Source organism: Catharus ustulatus, chromosome 26, assembly GCF_009819885.2.
Source record: "Catharus ustulatus isolate bCatUst1 chromosome 26, bCatUst1.pri.v2, whole genome shotgun sequence".
NCBI lineage: Eukaryota > Metazoa > Chordata > Aves > Passeriformes > Turdidae > Catharus > Catharus ustulatus.
Genome location: NC_046246.1, coordinates 6,030,079 through 6,049,799, shown reverse-complemented (window position 1 = coordinate 6,049,799; position 19,721 = coordinate 6,030,079). Strand labels below are relative to the sequence as shown.

At 53.9% G+C, this 19,721-nt stretch overlaps 1 protein-coding gene across 28 annotated transcripts in view; it reads right to left on the bottom strand.

Moving 5' to 3' along the window:
* Positions 1–19,721, bottom strand: part of MACF1 (microtubule actin crosslinking factor 1) — a 151,688-nt gene that overhangs the window by 90,804 nt on the left and 41,163 nt on the right. For 16 of the 28 annotated variants that reach the window (XM_033080473.2, XM_033080480.2, XM_033080478.2 and 13 more), the window contains exons 1-23: positions 17,569–18,604; positions 14,834–15,000; positions 14,128–14,240; positions 13,934–14,040; positions 13,532–13,651; positions 12,698–12,793; positions 12,401–12,528; positions 12,222–12,315; positions 10,965–11,119; positions 9,800–10,076; positions 8,906–9,034; positions 8,591–8,668; positions 8,319–8,480; positions 7,689–7,793; positions 7,102–7,197; positions 6,667–6,792; positions 5,714–5,719; positions 4,729–4,881; positions 2,665–2,819; positions 2,314–2,440; positions 1,470–1,653; positions 828–997; positions 407–585 (exon numbers count right to left, since the gene is read on the bottom strand). In XM_033080473.2, coding sequence (XP_032936364.1) covers positions 407–585; positions 828–997; positions 1,470–1,653; positions 2,314–2,440; positions 2,665–2,819; positions 4,729–4,881; positions 5,714–5,719; positions 6,667–6,792; positions 7,102–7,197; positions 7,689–7,793; positions 8,319–8,480; positions 8,591–8,668; positions 8,906–9,034; positions 9,800–10,076; positions 10,965–11,119; positions 12,222–12,315; positions 12,401–12,528; positions 12,698–12,793; positions 13,532–13,651; positions 13,934–14,040; positions 14,128–14,240; positions 14,834–15,000; positions 17,569–18,498 — 3,857 coding nt within the window. In that variant the 5' untranslated portion in view covers positions 18,499–18,604. Of the gene's footprint in view, positions 1–406; positions 586–827; positions 998–1,469; positions 1,654–2,313; positions 2,441–2,664; positions 2,820–4,728; positions 4,882–5,713; positions 5,720–6,666; positions 6,793–7,101; positions 7,198–7,688; positions 7,794–8,318; positions 8,481–8,590; positions 8,669–8,905; positions 9,035–9,799; positions 10,077–10,964; positions 11,120–12,221; positions 12,316–12,400; positions 12,529–12,697; positions 12,794–13,531; positions 13,652–13,933; positions 14,041–14,127; positions 14,241–14,833; positions 15,001–17,568; positions 18,605–19,721 lie in introns of those variants that run through there. The other 12 variants (XM_033080486.2, XM_033080499.2, XM_033080500.2 and 9 more) reach the window with 3 other exon arrangements.

Genomic DNA, 19,721 nt, shown 5'->3' with positions numbered 1-19,721 from the left:
GGAAGATAATTGGTTAGAAATTAGTTTGTGTAATTGGTCAGTTCACCTTTAGAACTTCTCACTTAGATTGGATGCTGTTCTTTGTATAAACTTTTATTGGCTGTAGTTTGAATCCCCCCTGAACCTATAAATATGATTCTGAGAGAATCCTGCTTGACCACCCTTGGCATGAAATAAAGATTCTTGTGGAACTCATCAAGTAGGGCCTCCAGTCTTTCTCTGTTGGCTAAATGTGAGTTTTTCTGAGAGATAGCTACATGCTAGCACTCTCTGGTCCTAGTAAATACCACCAGGGACCAAAAAGAAAAGCCCCAGATGGAGGGACACTGGAGGGACAGAACAAGGCCTTTAGTGAGCTGGCAACACTCAGAAGGGGATTTGGGAACAGAGTCACATCCCAACTCACTTTTCCAGGTAGATGGAAGACAACCCATGCGTCTGCTCCATCTTGTTCACCACCAAGTCCAGCTCTGAGCGCAGCTGGGGCGTGCTGGGCCCTGCAGGAGCTTTGTCCAGGAAGCTGCAGCACCGCTCGGACAGCACCCGGAGCTCCGACTGCAGCTGCTGCAGATCCTCCTGCGTGCGCTGCACAGGGAGGAGACACCATGAAACAGAGCCCAGGCAGGCAGGGAAAAGGCAGCACTGCCCTTGGCAAAGCAGCTGGTGGGAAGTGCAGCAGGGAGACCCCACCTGCTGAGGTTTCCTGCTGCCTTCTGCACAGCCAGACTCCCTCAAACCCCGCACCCTTCACCCACACAAAGAGCTACAGCTATTTTTGGGTGTGAATCCATCTCCTCCCTCCCCTGCCCAGCTGGCAGCAGCCTGACCTCCTGCTCTGCCATGCGGATGGCGTTCTCCTGGATGGTGTCCCCGTCTGCACGGGCGCTGCTCGGGCTCTGCACGCGGCTCAGCAGCCGCTGCTCGCACTGCTCCAGCCGCAGGCGGACGTTCTTCAGCTCCGACAGATACGTCCTGGCCACGGTCTCATCCTTGTCCTCTGCAAGCCACAGACACACAGAACAGCAGCTCAAGCACCACTGGCAAAGATCTGCCCCAAACAGGAGCTGATGGAATCCCCACATCAATTAAATCATCTCGTTCTGGAAATGAGTCCAGCCACAGCGAACCTCACTGGTGTCACAAGTGCCACCAGCACATGTATTTATATATATAAATGCAGGAAAAGCTCCTTGCTTGGAGTGCATCCCTGCTGCCAGCACTAGAACTCAGTGTTGAATTGGAACAGGACTCAGCAGCTCAGCTGAAGCTGCAGAGCCAAGGCCTCTCTGCAGGAACCCTGCTGGACAAAAGCCGAACACTCGATGGACAGATGGAGAAATAAGGAGGGAGGCTGCTCACACCATCAATCAGCCAGCTCAGCAAAAGAAGAACACCAGGCCATCCCATAAATCCTTTGTTTATGAGTTCCCACAGCTCCTGGTTAAACCATCAGGCCCTTTGAAGCTCACCATTCTCCATGGACTCCAGCAGCTGCCGGATGTATTCCTTGGAAGACTCCACTTCCTCCTCCAGGCGCAGCCGGTCCGACACGGAGAAGAGCTCAGAGTCACGGCTGTCCTGCAGGAAATCCTCATAGTGCCCCTGCAGGCTCTTCAGGGCTTGCTGACACTCCCCCTGAGCCAAGGATCTGAGCTGTGAGTGGAAAAAAGTGGCACATCCAAACATCAGGAATGACTTCCTGCACAGCAGCTGATCCGCCTTCGTTTGCCCAAGGAAAATTCAGAGGGGGAAAGGCAAATCCTCTCTATCAGACCCAGCTGTGCTTGCTCCCTAAAGAAATGTTCAATCCACAATCTCTCAGCAGCAGCAAACTCCTGATGCTTTTTTTTATTGGGAAAAGCTGTGACTCTGTTGCACAGCACCTCCAAACTCAGGTTTCAAGGTGTAAATTCAAACTCAGGTTTCAAGGTATAAATTCAAACTCACATTTTCAAGGTGTGAATTCAAACTCAGGTTTCAAGGTGTAAATTGAACTCAGGTTCCAAGGTGTAAATTCAAACTCACATTTTCAAGGTGTAAATTCAAACTCAGGTTTCAAGGCGTAAATTCAAACTCGGATTTTCAAGGTGTAAATTCAAACTCGGGTTTTCAAGTTGTAAATTCAAACTCAGTTTTCAAGGTGTAAATTGTTTCTTTACCCCTGCTGCTCCCCACAGCTGTACCTCTGACCCTTTCCTGCACTGTCCCTTGACTTCCCCAGTCCTGCACTCTGGTTTTGCCCTCTCTTTGGCCCCAGAAAGAAGCCTGGAGAGCAGCACAAGCCCAGCAGCAGGCAGGGAAGCTCCTCTGTACCTTTTCCATGCTGAAGCTCTGCACCAGGGCAATGTCCTTGCGCAGGTAGTTCCAGGAGATGAGGCTCTTGGTGTTCATGTGGAGCTGGTGCCAGAGAGCCATCACTTTCTGGTACAGCTGCTCCACCCTGCAAGGGGAAGGAGAGGATCCATCAACCCCAGCAAACCCAGCCCTGACCCTGCTAATCCTCCAGTGATCAATGCAGTGATCCCAGCCTGGCAGCACTGGGACTGATCCCTCCTCCCAAATTGTCATTTTCCAAGCTGCTGCAGAACCACACGGGATTCCTTTTCCTCCATCCCCACCCCAAATCTGTCCCCTCCCATCCCTCTGTGGCTGCCACCAAGTTACCTGTTGGCCATCTCAATGGCCTCCTTGTTGGGTGGGGGGATCAGGAAGCAGACAGAAGGCACCATGGCCTCGTTCCCCGTGGGGCTGATCACCTTCCACTTGGTCCTCTGGGAATTGTCCTCCAGGACACACTCATCATTCCTGCAGATGGTGATCTGCAACAGCAGCAGCCCATCAGAAACCAGCAGCAGGGCCCTGTCCCTGCTGCCAGCCCCTCTCCTGGGGGTGAGCCAGCTCCCAAAAATACACAGATGGATGTGTTTTAATCCAGCAACAGCCTGGAGTGGTGCCAAGCTCGTGCAGGGAGAGGAAGGGACAAGGAAGTGCAGGGAGTTGGCTGCCACCCACGTGCTTGTTTGGCTGAGGCTGATGAAGGGGAAAGGACTCCCCTTGGAAGGAGAAAGGACTCCAGCTCCTGCCCAGAATAAATCTGAGACGTGGAGATCAGCTCCAGGAAAAACATCCCTGCTGTTTCCCTGCCCCCTGTCAGCTTCCCATTGACAGATCCTACAGTGCTCATCCTGAACCAGCAGAGGTGTCACCCTTTTGTCCCTGCCTTCCTTTTTCAAGTGCCAACAACCCCTTCTGGGTGTCACTGCCTTGTCCCTGCCTTTCTTTTCCAAGTGTCACCAAACCCCTGTGGGTGTCACTCCCTTGTCCCTGCCCTCCCTCCCCAAGTGCCACCATCCCTTCTGGATGCCACTCCCTTGTCCCTGCATTCCTTTTCCGGGTGCCACCATCCTCTCTGGGTGTCACTCTCCTTATCTTGTCCCTGCCTTTCCTTTCCAAGTGCCACCAACCCCCTTTGAGTGTCACTGCCTTGTCCCTGCCTTTCTTTTCCATGTGCCACCAACCCCTCTGGGTGTCACTCCTTTGTCCCTGCCTTTCTTTTCCAAGTGCCACCATCCCTTCTGGGTGTCACCATGCCCTCTGGTTGTCACTCCCTTGTCCCTGCCTTCCGTTTCCAAGTGCCACCAACCCCCTTTGGGTGTCACTGCCTTATCCCTGCCCTCCCTCCCCAAGTGCCACCAACCCCTTCTGGGTATCCCTCCCTTGTCCCTGCCTTCCCTTTCCAGGTGCCACCATCCACCTCTGGTTGTCCCTCCTTTGTCCCTGCCTTTCTTTTCCAAGTGCTACCATCCCCTTTGAGTGTCCCTCCCTTGTCCCTGCCCTCCCTCCCCAAGTGCCACCATCCTCTCTGCCACTCCCTTGTCCCTGCCTTCCTTTTCCAAGTGCCACCAACCCCCTTTAAGTGTCACTGCCTTGTCCCTGCCTTCCTTTTCCAGGTGCCACCATCCCTTCTGGGTGTCACCATCCCCTCTGGTTGTCCCTCCCTTGTCCCTGCCTTCCTTTTCCAGGTGCCACCAACCCCCTTTGGATGTCACTCCCTTGTCTCTGCCCTTCCTCCCCAAGTGCCACCAACCCCTTTGGGTGTCACCATTCTCTCTGGGTGTCACCATCCCCTCTGGGTGTCACTCCCTTGTCCCTGCCTTTCCTTCCAAGTGTCACCAACCCCCTCTGGTTGTCACTCCTTTGTCTCTGCCCTCCTTTTCCAGGTGCCACCATCCCTTCTGGGTGTCACCATCCCCTCTGGGTGTCCCTCCCTTGTCCCTGCCCTCCTTTTCCAGGTGTCACCATCCCCTCTGGGTGTCCCTCCCTTGTCCCTGCCCTCCCTTTCCAAGTGTCACCATCCCCTGTGGGTGTCCCTCCCTTGTCCCTGCCCTCCCTTCCCAAGTGCCACCATCCCCTCTGGGTGTCACCATCCCCTCGGAGTGTCACTCCTTTGTCCCTGCCTTCCCTTCCAAGTGTCACCAACCCCTTCCGGTTGTCACTCCCTTGTCCCTGCCTTCCTTTTCCAAGTGTCACCAACCCCTCTGGGTGTCACTCCCTTCTCCCTGCCTTCGTTTTCCAAGTGCCACCAACCCCCTTTGAGTGTCACTGCCTTGTCCCTGCCCTCCCTTCCCAAGTGCCACCATCCTCTCTGGATGTCACCAACCCCTCTGGGTGTCCCTCCCCTGTCCCTGCCCTCCCTCCCCAGTGCCCCCACCCCCTGCCAGCCCTCACCTCGATCTGCCTGTAGTCACACACAGCCTTGATGGGGATTGTGCCCTTCAGGGCGTGCTCTGGGTTCCTGGGCCGGAGCTGCACGATGCTTTTGGACCTTCCCACCAGGCTGGCCACCGAGCTCTTGGACTGGATCAGCTGCTCCTTCTCATCCTGGCAGGGACAAGGAGGATGGGATGCTCAAGGATGCTGAGGGGAGGAATCTCCTGGGCATCCCCACCCCAGTGCTGGCCCCCAAGGGCTGAGCAAACACGTCAGGAGGATCCTGCTGGCCTGGCAGGATGGGAGGAGGGCTCAGGAGATGGGATGGGACTCCCTGCTACTCCTGCAAAGCCACATGCACACCTCTGCCTCTCTGGCTGGCAGGATGAGGAAATGTTTTCTTTCAAAAGGGCAAAAAAAAAAAAAATAAAGTCCCAGGAGGTGTGAGGGGTCAATGTCCAGCACAAAGCTGGGGGTGTTTATCTGCCTGGAGGAGAGCCCAGGGAAGCATGCTCCCTCCTCTAAAGCAAACGATGAAGGGGTGTTTAAACCAATGGCTGGAATGGGAGATGATGAATTATGGGGATAAAACATCTCAGGAGAAGGGGATTGGGGTGCAGCAACCACACAGGCCTCTGGTTCTGGGGAGAAATCTGCCAGCTGGAGGTCACTGATCCCTACAAATCCCTGCTGGGTTTGGTGATGGGACCAACCCAGGGGGAATGGTGGCAAAGCTGCCCTGGAACAGCCTCTGGCACCACTGGAGATGTGTGATCACAACACTGGCAGCTCCTGTGATTAGTGACAGCTCAGCCCCTGCTGGCTGTGGAAAAGGTTTCAAAAAATAAATTAAAAAAAAAAGGATCCCAGAAAAGGTTCTCCCTCATGCTCGGTACTCTGGGGTTGGTTAGTGTGCTATGACAGTGGAGGAGAATTTAATGGTTTAAAAAAACATAATAAAAAGAAAAATAAAATAAAAAGGATAAATGATTAAATAAACTACCTGTGCCTGTCCCAGGGAGCATGATTGGAAGAAATACAACTTTAACTTATTAGGTAAGAAAGAGTAATATAGCTGAGCTCAGGGCAGCTGCCCCAGTCCTGCTTTGTGGCCACTCTCAGCCTCTCCCCCCAGAGGGTTCCTGCCACACTCCTGATGTTCCAGGGCTCCCAACACAGACCCCAGGAGCCAGGCTGGCTGCTCCACGTCCTGGCAGCACCAGAGACAGGCCAGGACAACCCCAAGGGGATGGGGGGATCCCCCAGGAGAGAAGGCAGTGCTGAGGCACCCAGCACTCCCAGTAAGGGCACCCCAGTGCCACTGGGGACACCCTGCTGTGCACCAAGTGACCCCAGTGCCACCTCCTGCCCCTGCCACCACAGCTCAGCACTCCAAATCCTCCCCTGACCCTGCTGTCAAACACCAGTTGATGCTTTGCTCCTTGGGGGTTGTTTTTAGGGTTTTTTTTTTCAGGCCAAATCAGGGAAGGAGGTGACAGAGCCACGGCCTGGGCTCTGCTCTGCTCAGCTAAGCCAGGCCACGTGTTCAGAGATCAGCCAGGCTGGCCTGGCTCTCCCCCACCCAGCAGGATGGATTAACACAGGATTTGGGCTGGATAAAGAGCAGGCATTGCTCCACCAGCTCCACAGCAGCAGCAGGAGCATCCTGCAGGCCCTGCCTTTGTCAGCAGGGCTGGGGCAGGAGCAGCTCACACATCAGGCACAGACAGCACAGGTTGCCTGCTCCTCACCCTGAGGACACAGAGATGGTGCCTCTAAATGCCAGTGACCAACTCCACACCCAGCAGCTCCAAGGGAAAGCAAATCCCTGCCCGAGGTGGAGCACAAACCACATCCCACCAAACCGCGGGGACAAAGTTCCCTCTGGAGAAGCAAGAGGTGTCCCAGGCAGTGCTGCTGGAGCTGAGCAGGGTGGTGAGGTGTGGGAGAACCCACCATGGAGTCCTGCAGCAGGTCCTCCAGCCGTGTCAGGCTCGTGTTGTGGTCGCAGGAATATTTCCTTTTGATGGAGTCCTGCAGGTTCCGCAGGTACGCCTCCGACTCCCGAGCATCGCTGAAGAACTGGGAAAGCAAAAAAAGGGTCACAGGAACCTGGACAAATCCCCTGAGCAGCCTGATAGCAGGCAAGGAGCACCCCAAAGGCTCAGCCAGCAGCTCCTGAAGCTGCTCTGGCTGTAGGGCTGCAAGGGCAGGATCATCCCAGGGAAGTTGATTCATTTTTTCCCCTTGCAATGCCCAGGGAGCAGCCAAGAGTTACCCCAGGGAAATCCCAAATCCCTCCTTCCCTCTCCATCAAGGACAGCAGCAGTGTGAGGAGCTCATGGAGTGGGATTCAGAGGATGGGACTGCAGGAATTAGATTCCCAAATACCTGGAAATAGGCAGCGTTCTCCTTCACGTGCTGCTCCACACACAGGCACAGCTGCTTGATCCACTGCCACTGGGTGTGCACAGCAGCACTGTAGGCCTGGGAAACACAGAAAAGGGCACTGGAAAAGGGGCATTCACAGCCAGGAGGGACAGAAATAACCAAAAGCTGGCTGCAGCCAGGAGGGTTTGGACACAGGGGCTGGCAGACCCTGTCTCAGTGTCCCTGTGGCTCACACACCCACGATGCCTGAGGCAGGAAAAGTTCAGTTTTTACCCCATGGAAAAGGTTTTGCTTCAGCACCACAGTGTCCCTGGAAGCCTGGATGACTCCAGAGCAGCCCAAAGCCATTCCCTGCATCACCTCACTGCAGGAAAAGCTTGTGTTCTTTGTGTTTGTGTCTCAGTTTGAGGTGGGGATTATTTGGGAATGGCCACTTGCCCAAATTTAAAAACTCCACCACTGCACTGATGTCCTGCCACCATAAAACACTCAGTGAGGCACTGTGGGGTGACACAGGAGGTCTCCCAATTCCAGCTGAGGTGATTTGATCCTTGGGCACCCCAGAGCTCTCCCAGGCTCCTGCTCACCTCCACAGTTTGCTTGGCTGGGTGGTTCTCCAGGGAGAGCAGCTCAGCTGTGTCCTGCAGGGAATGGAAGATGTCCTGCTTCTCCTCCAGCTCTGCTGTCAGCTCCTGCACCAGGGACACAGCAAAAAAAGTCCAAATCTCAGCCCTGGCACCTCGCTCAGACCGTGTGGCCAAGCAGCACAGTGTGGAAGCTCTAAAGGAAGTGCCAGTGGATTCCAGGCAATCCAGCCCCATTCCCAATGGGAATCTGGCTCCTGTGTACTGGAAACCTGCCCAGGGACCTCTTCAGCTCCAGACAGTGTGATTGTGGAAAAATGTGAATTTATTTATACTGCTTTCAAGAGGAATTAACTTTCCTCTTTGGCTCAGACTTATCCCCCTCTCCCCCACTAGTTCAAGATGCCTCGAGCTCCAAAATAATGCTAAAAATACATCTTTTGATGCCTTTTTGATTGCTATTCAATTGAACACACACTTTCATTTCACTTTCTGCTCTGAGGAGAGCTTCCATCAGCCCAGCTCAGGAGCAACAAGCTCAGTGAGCTGGGAGGGAGCACCCAGGAATTGGGATCTGTTGGGATTGAAGCTCCAGAGCAGATCAAAACCAGCACCTGCCCTCCCAGCACTCACAGAGAAATAATTCTTCTTGGCTGCAATGTTGGGGTTGTTGTCACTCCAGTCATAGGCCAGCTCCTCCTCCTCCTTCTCATTCAGCCAGATCAGCTCAGCAGTGGCCCTGGACACAAATCCATGCAAGCTCTGCAGGTGCCTCAGCCTGAAGCTCGACGTTTCCTGGACACAAAGAATTATTTATGAATCCTCCTCCCTGCTCTGTAGCTGATGTTTTTTTCCCCTCTCCCCAGCCCTGGAGGTTCCCTGGGCAGTGCTGGGAGCCCACTCACCATCAGTTTGCAGTACTGAGTTTCCAGCTTGCCCAGCGTCTCCGTGTAGCTGGCGCGGAAATTCGGAGACATTTTACCCTGAAGGATGAGAAATGCTCCTGTTACCCCTCACAGGACAGCATCACCCACAACCCCATCCCCAAATCTGCATGAGGGAGGGGAGGTGGAGAGGGTGGCTCAGGGCAGCACTGCATCAACTCAGAAAAAGGAAAAATCCTTAAAAAAATCCTTACAAATCACCTCTGTCCCAGGAATGTGACCCACAGGAGCTGCTCAGTCCCCTTGTGGGGCCATGCCCCGTGTCCCCCAGCATACCTCATACATCCTGGCCTCCTTCACGCTGGAACCCAGGTCCTCCACGCTGCCATGGATGTGCCTCTGGGTCTCCAGCTGGGATTCCACGCTGGGCAGGTCAGTGCCCCACTCTGCCCGCTCCAGTCTCATCTGAAACCACGAGGCTTTGTCAGCACTGCTCATTCTGCTCTCAAAAGGACACCAGGAATGCTCCCAGGTCACCCCAGAGGCATCAAACACCTCCCAGCCCTGGTAGCAGATCCTAAACCAGTGCTCCACCACAGAATATTTCTGTGGACAATTTTTGTGTAGGAATATTTTTGTGTAGGACAACCTACACAAGCTTCCCACCCATGTAAGACCAAGCACAGCATCAGCACAGATCTGCTTTGAAATGCTCCTCTGATCCCCACCGGCCAGTAAGAGAGAAAACCCAGCTCCAGATAGATCTCCAAAAACTACAAAACATCTGTTGGGGCCTTAGCTGTACTGCACAAACATGAAAGGTTTTAAGCTTGAAAAAACAGAGCTAAGAAATTATAGAAGATTTTAGTTCTGGGAATACAGAGCTGAGAAAGTACTAAGAGATGTAACAAGAAATGAAAAAATACAAAGGTGTATCAGAGATGAAAAAGTTTATGGATGTAGCAAGCAAGATGCCAAATAACAGCTAAGCAAGATGTTAGATTAGAAAGTACAGAGTTTTTGCATAAGTATCAATAATGTACCATTAAAACTGCTCTATAAATGTGCACAAACAAAGCAATAAAGTTGAATTAGACCTGCATCACATCAGTATGTGTGTCTCTTCCCTTCTGGCCACTAACCCCCCATAAACCCCAACCCTGCCAAGCTCCAACAACCACCAAAATTATTCCCAGATCAAGGCAGGAAAAGGCTGGAGCAGCTTCCCACCTGCATCTCCTCCACCCAGGCCAGCAGCTCGTAGACGAAGCGGAGGCTGCCCTCATCTTCAGAGGAGGAGATGGCCACCAGCTCTGTCCTGGTCATCGGCTTCCTGAACCAGGAGGCCGAGGAGGTGTGGAGCCCCTTGGTCAGGGACTCGCCCTTCAGGTGGGTGGTGCTCAGGGTGGACGTGGGCACCAGCTCCAGGGTGGAGAAATGTCCTTTCCTGTACAGGTTGGTGCACTCCAACCTCAGAGTCACCAGCTCGTCCTGCAGCCTCATGATCCTGGGGGAGCAAGGGGGGAGAGGGTGAGGAGATGGATGAGGAGATGGGCAAGATGGGCAAGATGGACAAGGGGATGGACAAGGAGATGGATGAGGAGATGGACAAGATGGACAAGGGGATGGGCAAGGAGATGGATGAGGAGATGGACAAGATGGACAAGGGGATGGGCAAGGGGATGGACAAGGGGATGGACACGTGCTCCCAAACACTTCCTGCAAGTTTTTCCTGTCAAAAATTCTTCATGAGAGGGATGGGAAAAATGATTTCCTGCCAAAAATGCCTTGCCTGAGGGATGGTAAAAAAAAAAATCCTGCCAAAAAATTTCATGCCAAAAATCTTTGTGTGGGGGGAAAATTTCCCGCCAAAAATCTTTGTGTGAGGGGGAAATCTTTGGCCAAAATTTTTCTGGCCAAAAATTCTTTGTGTGAGGGAGAAGGAAAAAAATTTCTGGCAAAAAATTTCTTGCCAAAAATTTTCCTGCTAAAAATTCTTTGTGTGAGAGAGAGAAGGAAAAAAATTTCTGGCAAAAAAAACTTTCCTGCCAAAAATTTTCCCGTCAAAAGTTTCCCATCAAAAAAATTCCCTCAAAAATTTGTCCCACCAAAAAAAAATCCACATCTGAGGGACGGTAAAAAAATTTCCACGAAAAATTTTCCCACCAAAAATTCTTCGTGCGAGAAACGGAAATAATTTCCCAACAAAATTTTTCCTGGTAAAAAAACTTTCCCACCAAAAAATTTCCTTGTCTGAGGGACAGCAAAAATTTCCCACCCAAAACGTTCCCGCCGAAAATTTTTTCCCGCCAAGAATTTTCCCGCAAAAATCTTTTCCCGCCAAAATTTTTTCCCGCCAAAAATTCACGTCCTGAGGAAGCTCCTCCGTGCCCACCTGAAGACCAGCTCCTCCAGCTGGTAGTAGTTCTCATCCCTGAGGATCTGCACGTCCACCTGCAGCTGCCGCAGGAGCCCCTCGCACTCCTGCAGGTACACGACCACGTCGTGCTCGTACTGCACCGCCTGGCCCGACTCCAGCTGAGCGGCGTCCTGAGGGGACAGGGGACACAGGGTGGGTGACACAATCCCCCCCAAGCTGTCTGCTCCTCGCAGTTTAACAGATAAAGTTTCCTAGATAACAAGGTTGAGCTGAATTCCTTAAGAATTTGGTCACTCTCCTCTCACTTTGGAAGATAATTGGTTAGAAATTAGTTTGTGTAATTGGTCAGTTCACCTTTAGAACTTCTCAGATTGGATGCTGTTTTTTGTGTAACTTTTTATTGGTTGTGATTTCAATCCTCCTTGAATCTATAAATGTGACTCTGCCCCTTGTCCTTGGGGATTCCTGCCTGACTCCCTTCCCATGAAATAAAAATTCCTGTGGAAAAGTCTCACAGATCTTTCTCTGTTGGTTGAGTGAACTGCTGAGGGGTCACTGATTGATATCAGCACTTCCCAGTCCTGGTAAAAGATCTACCAGAGACAAAACAGCTCCCAAGTCCCCCTTGAAAAAAAAACACAACTGGAGATGAACTGAAAGCTTCCAGGAATGGATGGGATCACCATTTTTGGCTCCCAACCCTTTCAACCAACATCTCTTTCTCCCAGAACAAAGAAAATCTCTTCAGAAACTGCTCCCTACCCTGGGTCTGCCACTGAGTCCTTCCTACCAGGCAAATAAAATAGATTTTGGGGGTTTTAAGATAGATAAAATAGATTTTGGGGGTTTTAAGATAAATAAAATAGATTTTGGAGGGGTTCAGGATAAATAAATTAGATTTTAGAGATTTCAAGATAAATAAAATAGATTTTGGGGGGTTCAGGATAAATAAAATAGATTTTGGAGGTTTTAAGATAAATAAAAGAGATTTTGGAGGTTTTAAGATAAATAAAATAGATTTTGGGGGGGTTTCAAGATAAATAAAATAGATTTTGGGGGGGGTTCAAGATAAATAGAATAGATTTTTGGGGGTACTCCCCTGCCTGTGCATCCCCAAACATCCACCAGCTCCCCTCCAGCACCTCTGGGACAGGCTCAAGGGCAGAAAAAAAAGGAAAACTGTCCAGGCAGAAGAGAATGGGCATGAAAGAAGAGCAGGAAAACAAACAAATCAATAAAACCAAAAGGAGAAAAACCCCAACCCCCACTCACAGCCTGTAGCGTGTTCTTCGCCAGGGTGAGCTTTTCTTCACAGCTCAGAGCACCATTCTGGATTTTGTTAGCAATTTGTAGCAGCAATTCCAGCCTGCAATGACACAGGGAGGTGAGAGAGGGGGTTTGAGTGTCCCTGTGGCCAGAGGAAGGAGAGGGGACGTGGGGACAGCACCGACCTCTCCACCGCCGGCCGCAGGAGCTTCTCGCGCTCCAGCATCTCGATGATCAGCTTGCCCCACTCCTCCTCCACATCGTTGGGGTGGTAGCCCTGGGGCAACTTGATGCGCCCAAATTCGATCCAAACCTGGCAGGGACATCAGCAGAAATGCATTTCCCACCTCTGCCTTGAGTTAATTGGGGGTTACAGCCAGGCTCGCTGCTTCGTTTATTCCAAAATAAACCTGAACTGAGCCCAGTTCAGCCTTGCTAAATAAAGCACAACATTCCCACCGACCAGGCAGGATGATCCTTACCTCTAGCAGCTTGTAGAGCTCCTCTATCTGTCCTTTTTCCTGCTCCTTGGCTGGGATTTCAGTTTCTTTGAAGTGTATGTACTGGTTATAAAGTGCCTGGGAGGAGAAAAGAGGAGAAAGGCTCATCAGGAATCACCCTGGGGAATGCCACCACCCACCCCTATTGTTTTTGGCTAAGTTGAAATTTTGTACAGTTCTAAAGTTATAATAAGTTTTATATAAGTTTTAAATTATAATATAAGTTTTAAATTATAAGTTTTAAATTAATACAAGTTTTAAGTTATAATCTTGTTGTTAAAAAGACCAAATAATTTCTGAACAGAAGTGCTGCAGCCTCAGGTATACGGTATCCATCACCAGCTCAGAAAAACAAATTTAGTTAAAATTCAATTTATCCTCTTAGATGCAAAAGGGTTCTTGCAGGTAAGATAACGAAAAACAAGCTGCATATTTGCATTTTCTAATTTTTTTCAAATTAATAAAAAAGAAATCAGGAATTGTCAAAGTACAAGTTGGCTTGTACTGATATCAGAATTGGTCAAATAGGGGAAAAGCAGTTTGGTGGGACAGACAGCCCTCCAGGGACCAGGGATAGGACAGAATCAGAACCAGACAAGGATTTGGTTCCTGCCTGGGCTGCAGAGGAGACTTTAGACCAATCACAGGAGCTTAGAGAGAAACATTTAGGTTATAAAAAAACCTGTTTAGAACAATAAAAGGCTTTTGGTCGAAAGAATCACGGTATGCCTGTGGTCTCTCTCTCAGGTGCAGGCATACAAAGCAACAAATGGTGTGAGGAATTAAAACAACAACAAGACCCTGTCCAGGACCCACCTTTAGCTCTACAGGGTTCTGGGGGAAGGATTTGTCTGACATGAGTATCGTGTGCTGCTTGATCCACGAGATGAGGGACTCCACACGGCTCTGGTACTCCAGCCACCTGGAATCCACCTCCTGTGGGGTGAGAGAGTCTTTGCAAGCACTGCTGCTGGGACAAGGGACACTGAGGTGCCACGGGGTGGATCCTGTGCCCTGCTGTGATGCCACCCCAGGCACAGTGAGGACGAGGATCCTCCTTGGGAGCTGCTCTTTGGAAATTCAGCTTTTTCCCTGCAGAGCCTGGGTAATGCTGTGGCCTTACAGGGGCAGACACTTCCTCCCTCTGAGCCCCTTCCACAGGGAACAAACCCTTTCCCAAAGCCCAGGGGGCTGTCCCACCCTCCCAGCCGTGCTTACGATGGCGCTGATCCCTTCTCCTCCCTCGGGGACTTTGGGAAAGGCATCGTAGATTGAAGACACGTAAGTTATCACGGATTTCTCATCTGGAGAGGGCACATCCACGTCTGCCAGAAGGGAAGCAGGAAGGCAGTGAGGAAAGGGAGGGGAAGAGAGGCTGGCATGTCCCTGCACTGGTCACTTTGGGCACCCACCTTCAGCATCCAGCAGCCGTGTGACCCCCAGGCGCTCGGCGATCTCGAACGCCTGCTCCAGGTTCTCCCGGTTACTCTGGATCTGCACCCTCTCCATGTCCACCAGATCTGGCCTGTAAGACACCCCCAGAGTCACACCAGCACCAGGTGGCCAGGCCAGGGCATCCTGGATGGGCATTGCTGCCATGAGATTGGCCTGAGCCCCATGGTGGCTCTCCAAGGGGACCTGGATGCAGGAATTCCCTCCCTCATCCCCTTTGAGAAAGGGGTTCAGGCTGCAAAGGAAAACCTCTTGGTCCCAGCTGGGGAAGAAGGAACCAAGAGAGGTTTAACTGCTGCTCAGGAAGACCTCTGAGATCCCTGGATAAAAGCATGGATGGAAGTGCTGCTGTTCACAGAGAGCAAAAGGGCAGCACTGACATGGAACCACTGCAGCACTCAAGAGTTTAAAAGCTTTTCCTTTCTGCCTCCCTCCCCACTCTCATTAAGATTTTTTTTCCCTGCAACCTGACGTACTTTTTGCTCATTCCAAGCATTCCCCCCTCCACCTGGCAGAAGAGATAATTCCAGTTTAAACAGACATTGCTCCCTGCCAGCCTCACCCACATCTCCAAGCACTGACCACAGCGGTGGGCAGGGACCCCTGGGAAATCCTCATCCCTCCTCCCACCCTCAAGACACTCCCCCACAGCTTCTTCCTGCCCACCTGTATCTGTGGATGAGGGCGTTGAACATCTTGCCATCGCTCCAGCAGGAGGAGAAGTTGGTGCACTTCAGCCCGATGTAACCTGCTGTCACCTTCTGTGTCCACAGCAGCAGCTTCTCCTTGGCTGACATATCCCCCAGCTCCCCACTGATGTAGATGTCAGAGATCTGAAAGGAAGCAGCACAGCCATGGGAGGCTGCAGGAGCAGGGAATCCTCCCCCAGGCACATCCAGGTTCTGTGAACTTGCCCCAGGGCTGGCTCCCAGAAAGGGCAGGAGGAAATTCGTGGTGAGCACAGGGGAGAGGAGAGGAATTTGGGGTCACCAGAACTTCATGGTGTAGTTTGGGCAGGCTGGAGATCCAAGCAATTTGCCAGCCCCATTTCCCAGGGGCTGCTTGGCCACAGAGCCCAGCCCAGCTGAGACACGAGCTGACAACACCAAACCCCAGAGACAAAAACCAAAAACCAAAAACCAAAACCCAGCAGAGCAGAGCCGCTCCCTCTGCACCATCCCTGTCCCCACCAGACAGGGACACACCTCACTGGGAACACAATGTCCTGGGGAGAGGAGGTTCCAGGCAGGTCTCTTCCTGCCTCTCCCAGCTCCAAACACGCTGTGCATCCTCCTGCACCCACCAGAGCAGCCCCAGCACCCTCAGACACTGGGGACACCCCAGGAATTGTCACTCCCACCCAGCAGCACACAGGGTGGGCAGTGAGAAGGGACCACCACCAATATCTCATGTTTGGGTTGCAGGTGTGGCAGGGGAGCATCCTGTTGTGAAAAAACACCAACTTAAGAAATGAGACAACATTTGGAGAGGAGATCTCTCCCTGACCTCCAACCACGGAGCAGCTCCATGTTGGAAGAAAAGAGAAGGATGGGGACAAGGATGTGACATCCCCCCCTCTCTGCCTGACTGGTGGCAGGGGGTGCTGGTGGCAGGGGGTGCTGTGACCCAATTCCCAACAAAGCCAGCGACAGTCACGGACCCCTCAGACAGGGCTGGCTGCGAATCCCAGACTGGCACGTGACGCCACGCTCGTGTCCCCGCATGCCAGCGTGTTCCTGACTGGCACAGCTTCCTCCTCACCCTCCCCTCTCCAGCTCCCCAGTTAGTACAATTACCTCCCCTTAATTAAGAGCAGGACAAAGGGGAGGATGGGAACCACTCCGATTTTCCAGGGTGCTCCAGCACAGGCTGTTTGCTGCCCGGCACTGCGGGGAGAAGGGGGTGCCAGCACCCAGCCCTACCCTGAAAACACCCAGCTGCTTCAGCCCTCCCCAAAACACACCCAGCTGGGTGCTGGCACTGCTCAGGTCCCAGCTGTCAGCCACCCCTTTGCAGGCAGGAGACAGGGACCTGCGGGATTATCCGTGTCTCCCGCCGGCGGGGCGGATGCTGCCGGTGTAATTGGTATGCTGCAGCTCACCTCCCTCTCCAGCCTGATACGCTCATCACACATGAAACTGCTCTTTGTCAGCTGCTGCCACGCTGCCAGAGCTGCCTTTAACTCCTCCAGCCCCGGGGCTGGCTCTCCCCAGGGATATCAGGAGCTGGGGTGGATGGGATGATGCACTGAGTGTGTTGCAGGATGCAGGATGGGACCCTCCACGCCTGCAGGGAGCAGGGGAGGACCCACAAACCTCCCTCTGCTCAGCATCCCTTTATTAATTACCTGATGGCTCTTCATTAAGAGCAGGATGAACCCTTCTGTGAGCCCACCACCAGCTATGCCCCAGCTGGGCTGTCCAGCAGTGCTGCCCATCCAGGAGCACCTCACAGCACCCAGCTCTGATAAATCCTTTATTTTCAACCCCTGACACAGCACTGGGGTTCTCCAACCACTGGGCCTCTTTCCTGAGAGCATCCTCTGAAGGAAACTCTCCCAGAGATGCGCTCACATCTCTAGATGTGAGGGTGCAGGGTGCGGCACCAGCCCCACCCTCCTTTCTTCACATGTCTGTGACAGGACAAAGATTTAGGGAGGCACCAGCAGGAAAAGAGAGTGGAAACTCGCAGGACTCGGGGCCAAACCCTTCCAGCATCAGCTTCATGCCTCAAGCAACTGGTGGCAGGATGCTGAAGGCCACATGGTGGCCGTGACACTGGTCCCAGCCTGGCAGAGGTATCAGGGGACAGCCCCTCGCACCACACCTTGTCCTGGGGCATTCACAGCTCCACCAGACCCCAAAAGAGTGACCACCAAACAGCAACAGGCTCCAAAACACATCCAAAAAATGCTCCAAAAGCATCATCCCCTCCTGTTCCACCTGGAGACCCCTGGGAGCAGGCAGAGCCCCCACGTCTCCACGTTCATCCTGCTGCCATTGCTCCTGCACGGGCAGCAGCAAGGGGACACCCCAAAGTCACACCTGGGGACACCCCAAACTCACACCCGGGCAGCAGGAAGGGGACACCCCAAAGTCACACCTGGGCAGCAGGAAGGGCACCAAGTGCCACTGGTGACAGCAGCCACCAGCCACACGCACTGTCACACAGGGACTGTCACTCCCAGCCTGCCCGTGCCAGGAGCAGGGGACAGGTTTGTCCCAAAGGATGGGCAAGGACTTGAGGAGCTTTCAGCCCCATCATCCTGCCACCCGTGCTCAACACCAGGCTGCCCCGTGCCAAAACAACCAAGCCCAGGCGCCATCAGGATTTGGGACGCACTGAGCCAGGTCCCCCCACCCCTCTCCGGAAAGGGGGCGAGGGCACACGCACACACTGACCATTGCTCCGGCTGTCCCCGAGCTCCCCCTGCAAGCCCGGCCCTCCGCAGCGAGCCTGAGGCCACCATCAGAGGGTGACACCGTGGTCCCACCAGCTCCTGCGCCCTTGGCCGGGCGGTCGCTGCCGTACCCCGAGGAGCTGCGGGCGGCGCTGCCGCTGAGCGAGGACGGGCTGCGGGAAGCCGGCAGAGCCTGAGCATCTCCCTCCCCTGCCCGACACGACGGCAACCCCGAGCTTCTCCCCACGCTGGCGTTTTCCAGCTGATCCACCATGGGAGACGGCGTGGACAGCTCGGACACGGTGCCCGGCTCTGCTGCGGACGAGCAGGTCCATGCTGCGCTGGAGCTGGGATCATCGCTGCCTCCTCCTCCTTTCCCCCAGGCATCCAGGGTGCTGCCGGCCTCCGGCTCCCGGCTGGATCCCCGGGCAGGGCCATCACTCCCAGAGCGAAGGGGCAGCAGCACAGCCCGGCAGCTGCCGCTCCTCTGCAGCTCGACCAGCCGGCTCACCGCCTTCTCGCAGTCCTTCTCGGCCGGGTTGTCCAGCAGGCGGGCGATGACGGTGGTGCCTTCCTCCCGGGGAGCCGCCGCCACACCCGGCCGCTGCGGCTCCAGCACCAGCAGCGCTTTCTGCAGCTCGCCCTGGAAGCGTTCCTTCACCTGCACGATGATGCCGGGGTGCAGCGCTGCCGGATCGGGGTCCCGGCTCTCGGGGGGTTCCTCTCCTCCTTCCTGCCGAGGGGATTTGGGCGCCTCCTCATCCTCGGCCACCTCCAGCACCGGCGGCTCCTCCTGCGGGGCTGCCTCGGGCATCGCTCTCCTCTTCCCTCTCCGCCTCCTTTTGAAGCGCACCCTTTTTTTGGGAGACAGCGGTGCCTTCCCCACAGCTTTTTCCTTCTGCTCTTTAACGCAGCCCAGCGAATTCCCCATCTCCTCCCGCTCGCTGCCGGCAGGAACGAGCGAGTCGCCGGCTCCCGAATAAATCCCAAGCCGGGCTTCATCGGATGGAGCGCCCTGCGCGCATCGCTCCGCGGACTGCCCCTTGTCGCTGTCCCCTCCCGCCAGCCCTGCCACCACCGCCGCTCCAGACAGCCATCTTACAGCCTGGGCGCTGCGAGAAGACAAATTCAAAGCATCTCACTGCAGTTCAGAAATCACTTGACCTAAAAGCAGAGGGAGCGGGGATTGGCTGCGGCGTCCTTCTCTCCAAATATGAGGTAATTGGAGCACGGCCCTTGCCAACACAAACAGGGAGCAGGAGAGAGGAGGGGAGTGGGAGAGGGTGGGGAAGACGGGGATAAAACACAAAACCTAAGGAAGGTTGGCAAAGGTAGAATAAAGGAAGGGGTGGGAGAGAAATGGGGAAAAAAAAAAAAAAAAAGAAGCAGGGAGGAGTCAGAGTGACTCTGCATGCTCGCCAGCCGGCTCCGCAGGGCTGCTTCTCTCCAGTCCGGGAGGTTTGATCCTTAATTCTTAATAATTCTTAATTCTGGGAGCCCCAAAAAAGCCCAGCGTTGTTGCCAGGCTCACCCAGTTTGGGGCACACAGGTGCCCTTGGGGACCCGGCATCGCTTTGGGGAGGCTGAACCTGAGAGGTTCCCCAAAGGAACGGGAGAGCGATGCTGGATCCCAGTCCGGTCCCAGTCCTGCCTCTCTCCTGTGGATCCTGCCCCAAACGCCGCCCAGGGCAGGGGTTTGAGGAGCACGGAGCATCCCAACCCTGCCTGCCAGCTCAGAGGGATCAGGGCAGGTAAAACGCACCAAAAGTGGGGGTGAGACAAAAATTGGGGAGCAGGGGGGCATAAAGATGGGGGGGAAACAAGGAAACATTCAACAGGGAGCAATCCAGAAGATGACTAAGGGAAAGCAGCGAGCACAAGAGCTGCCAGAGCACAGGGAAAAGCCCCCAGGACACCGGGACACCCCCTCATTGTCACCACACCGGGGCTGGCACTGCCTGAGCTCCACCAGCAGCACCAAACCTCTCCCGGGGCTCTCCCAGCCGCCTGCCCCCAGGCAGCAGCACTGGGACACTGAGGGAGATTAAAAGGTTCACAATGGAGCTACAACCCCAGAAAAAATCCCGTTAGCTCAGCGGGAGGAGGAGGCGACAGCACCAGCCCGGCTCCGGTGTCACCCTCCCCGTCCCCCAC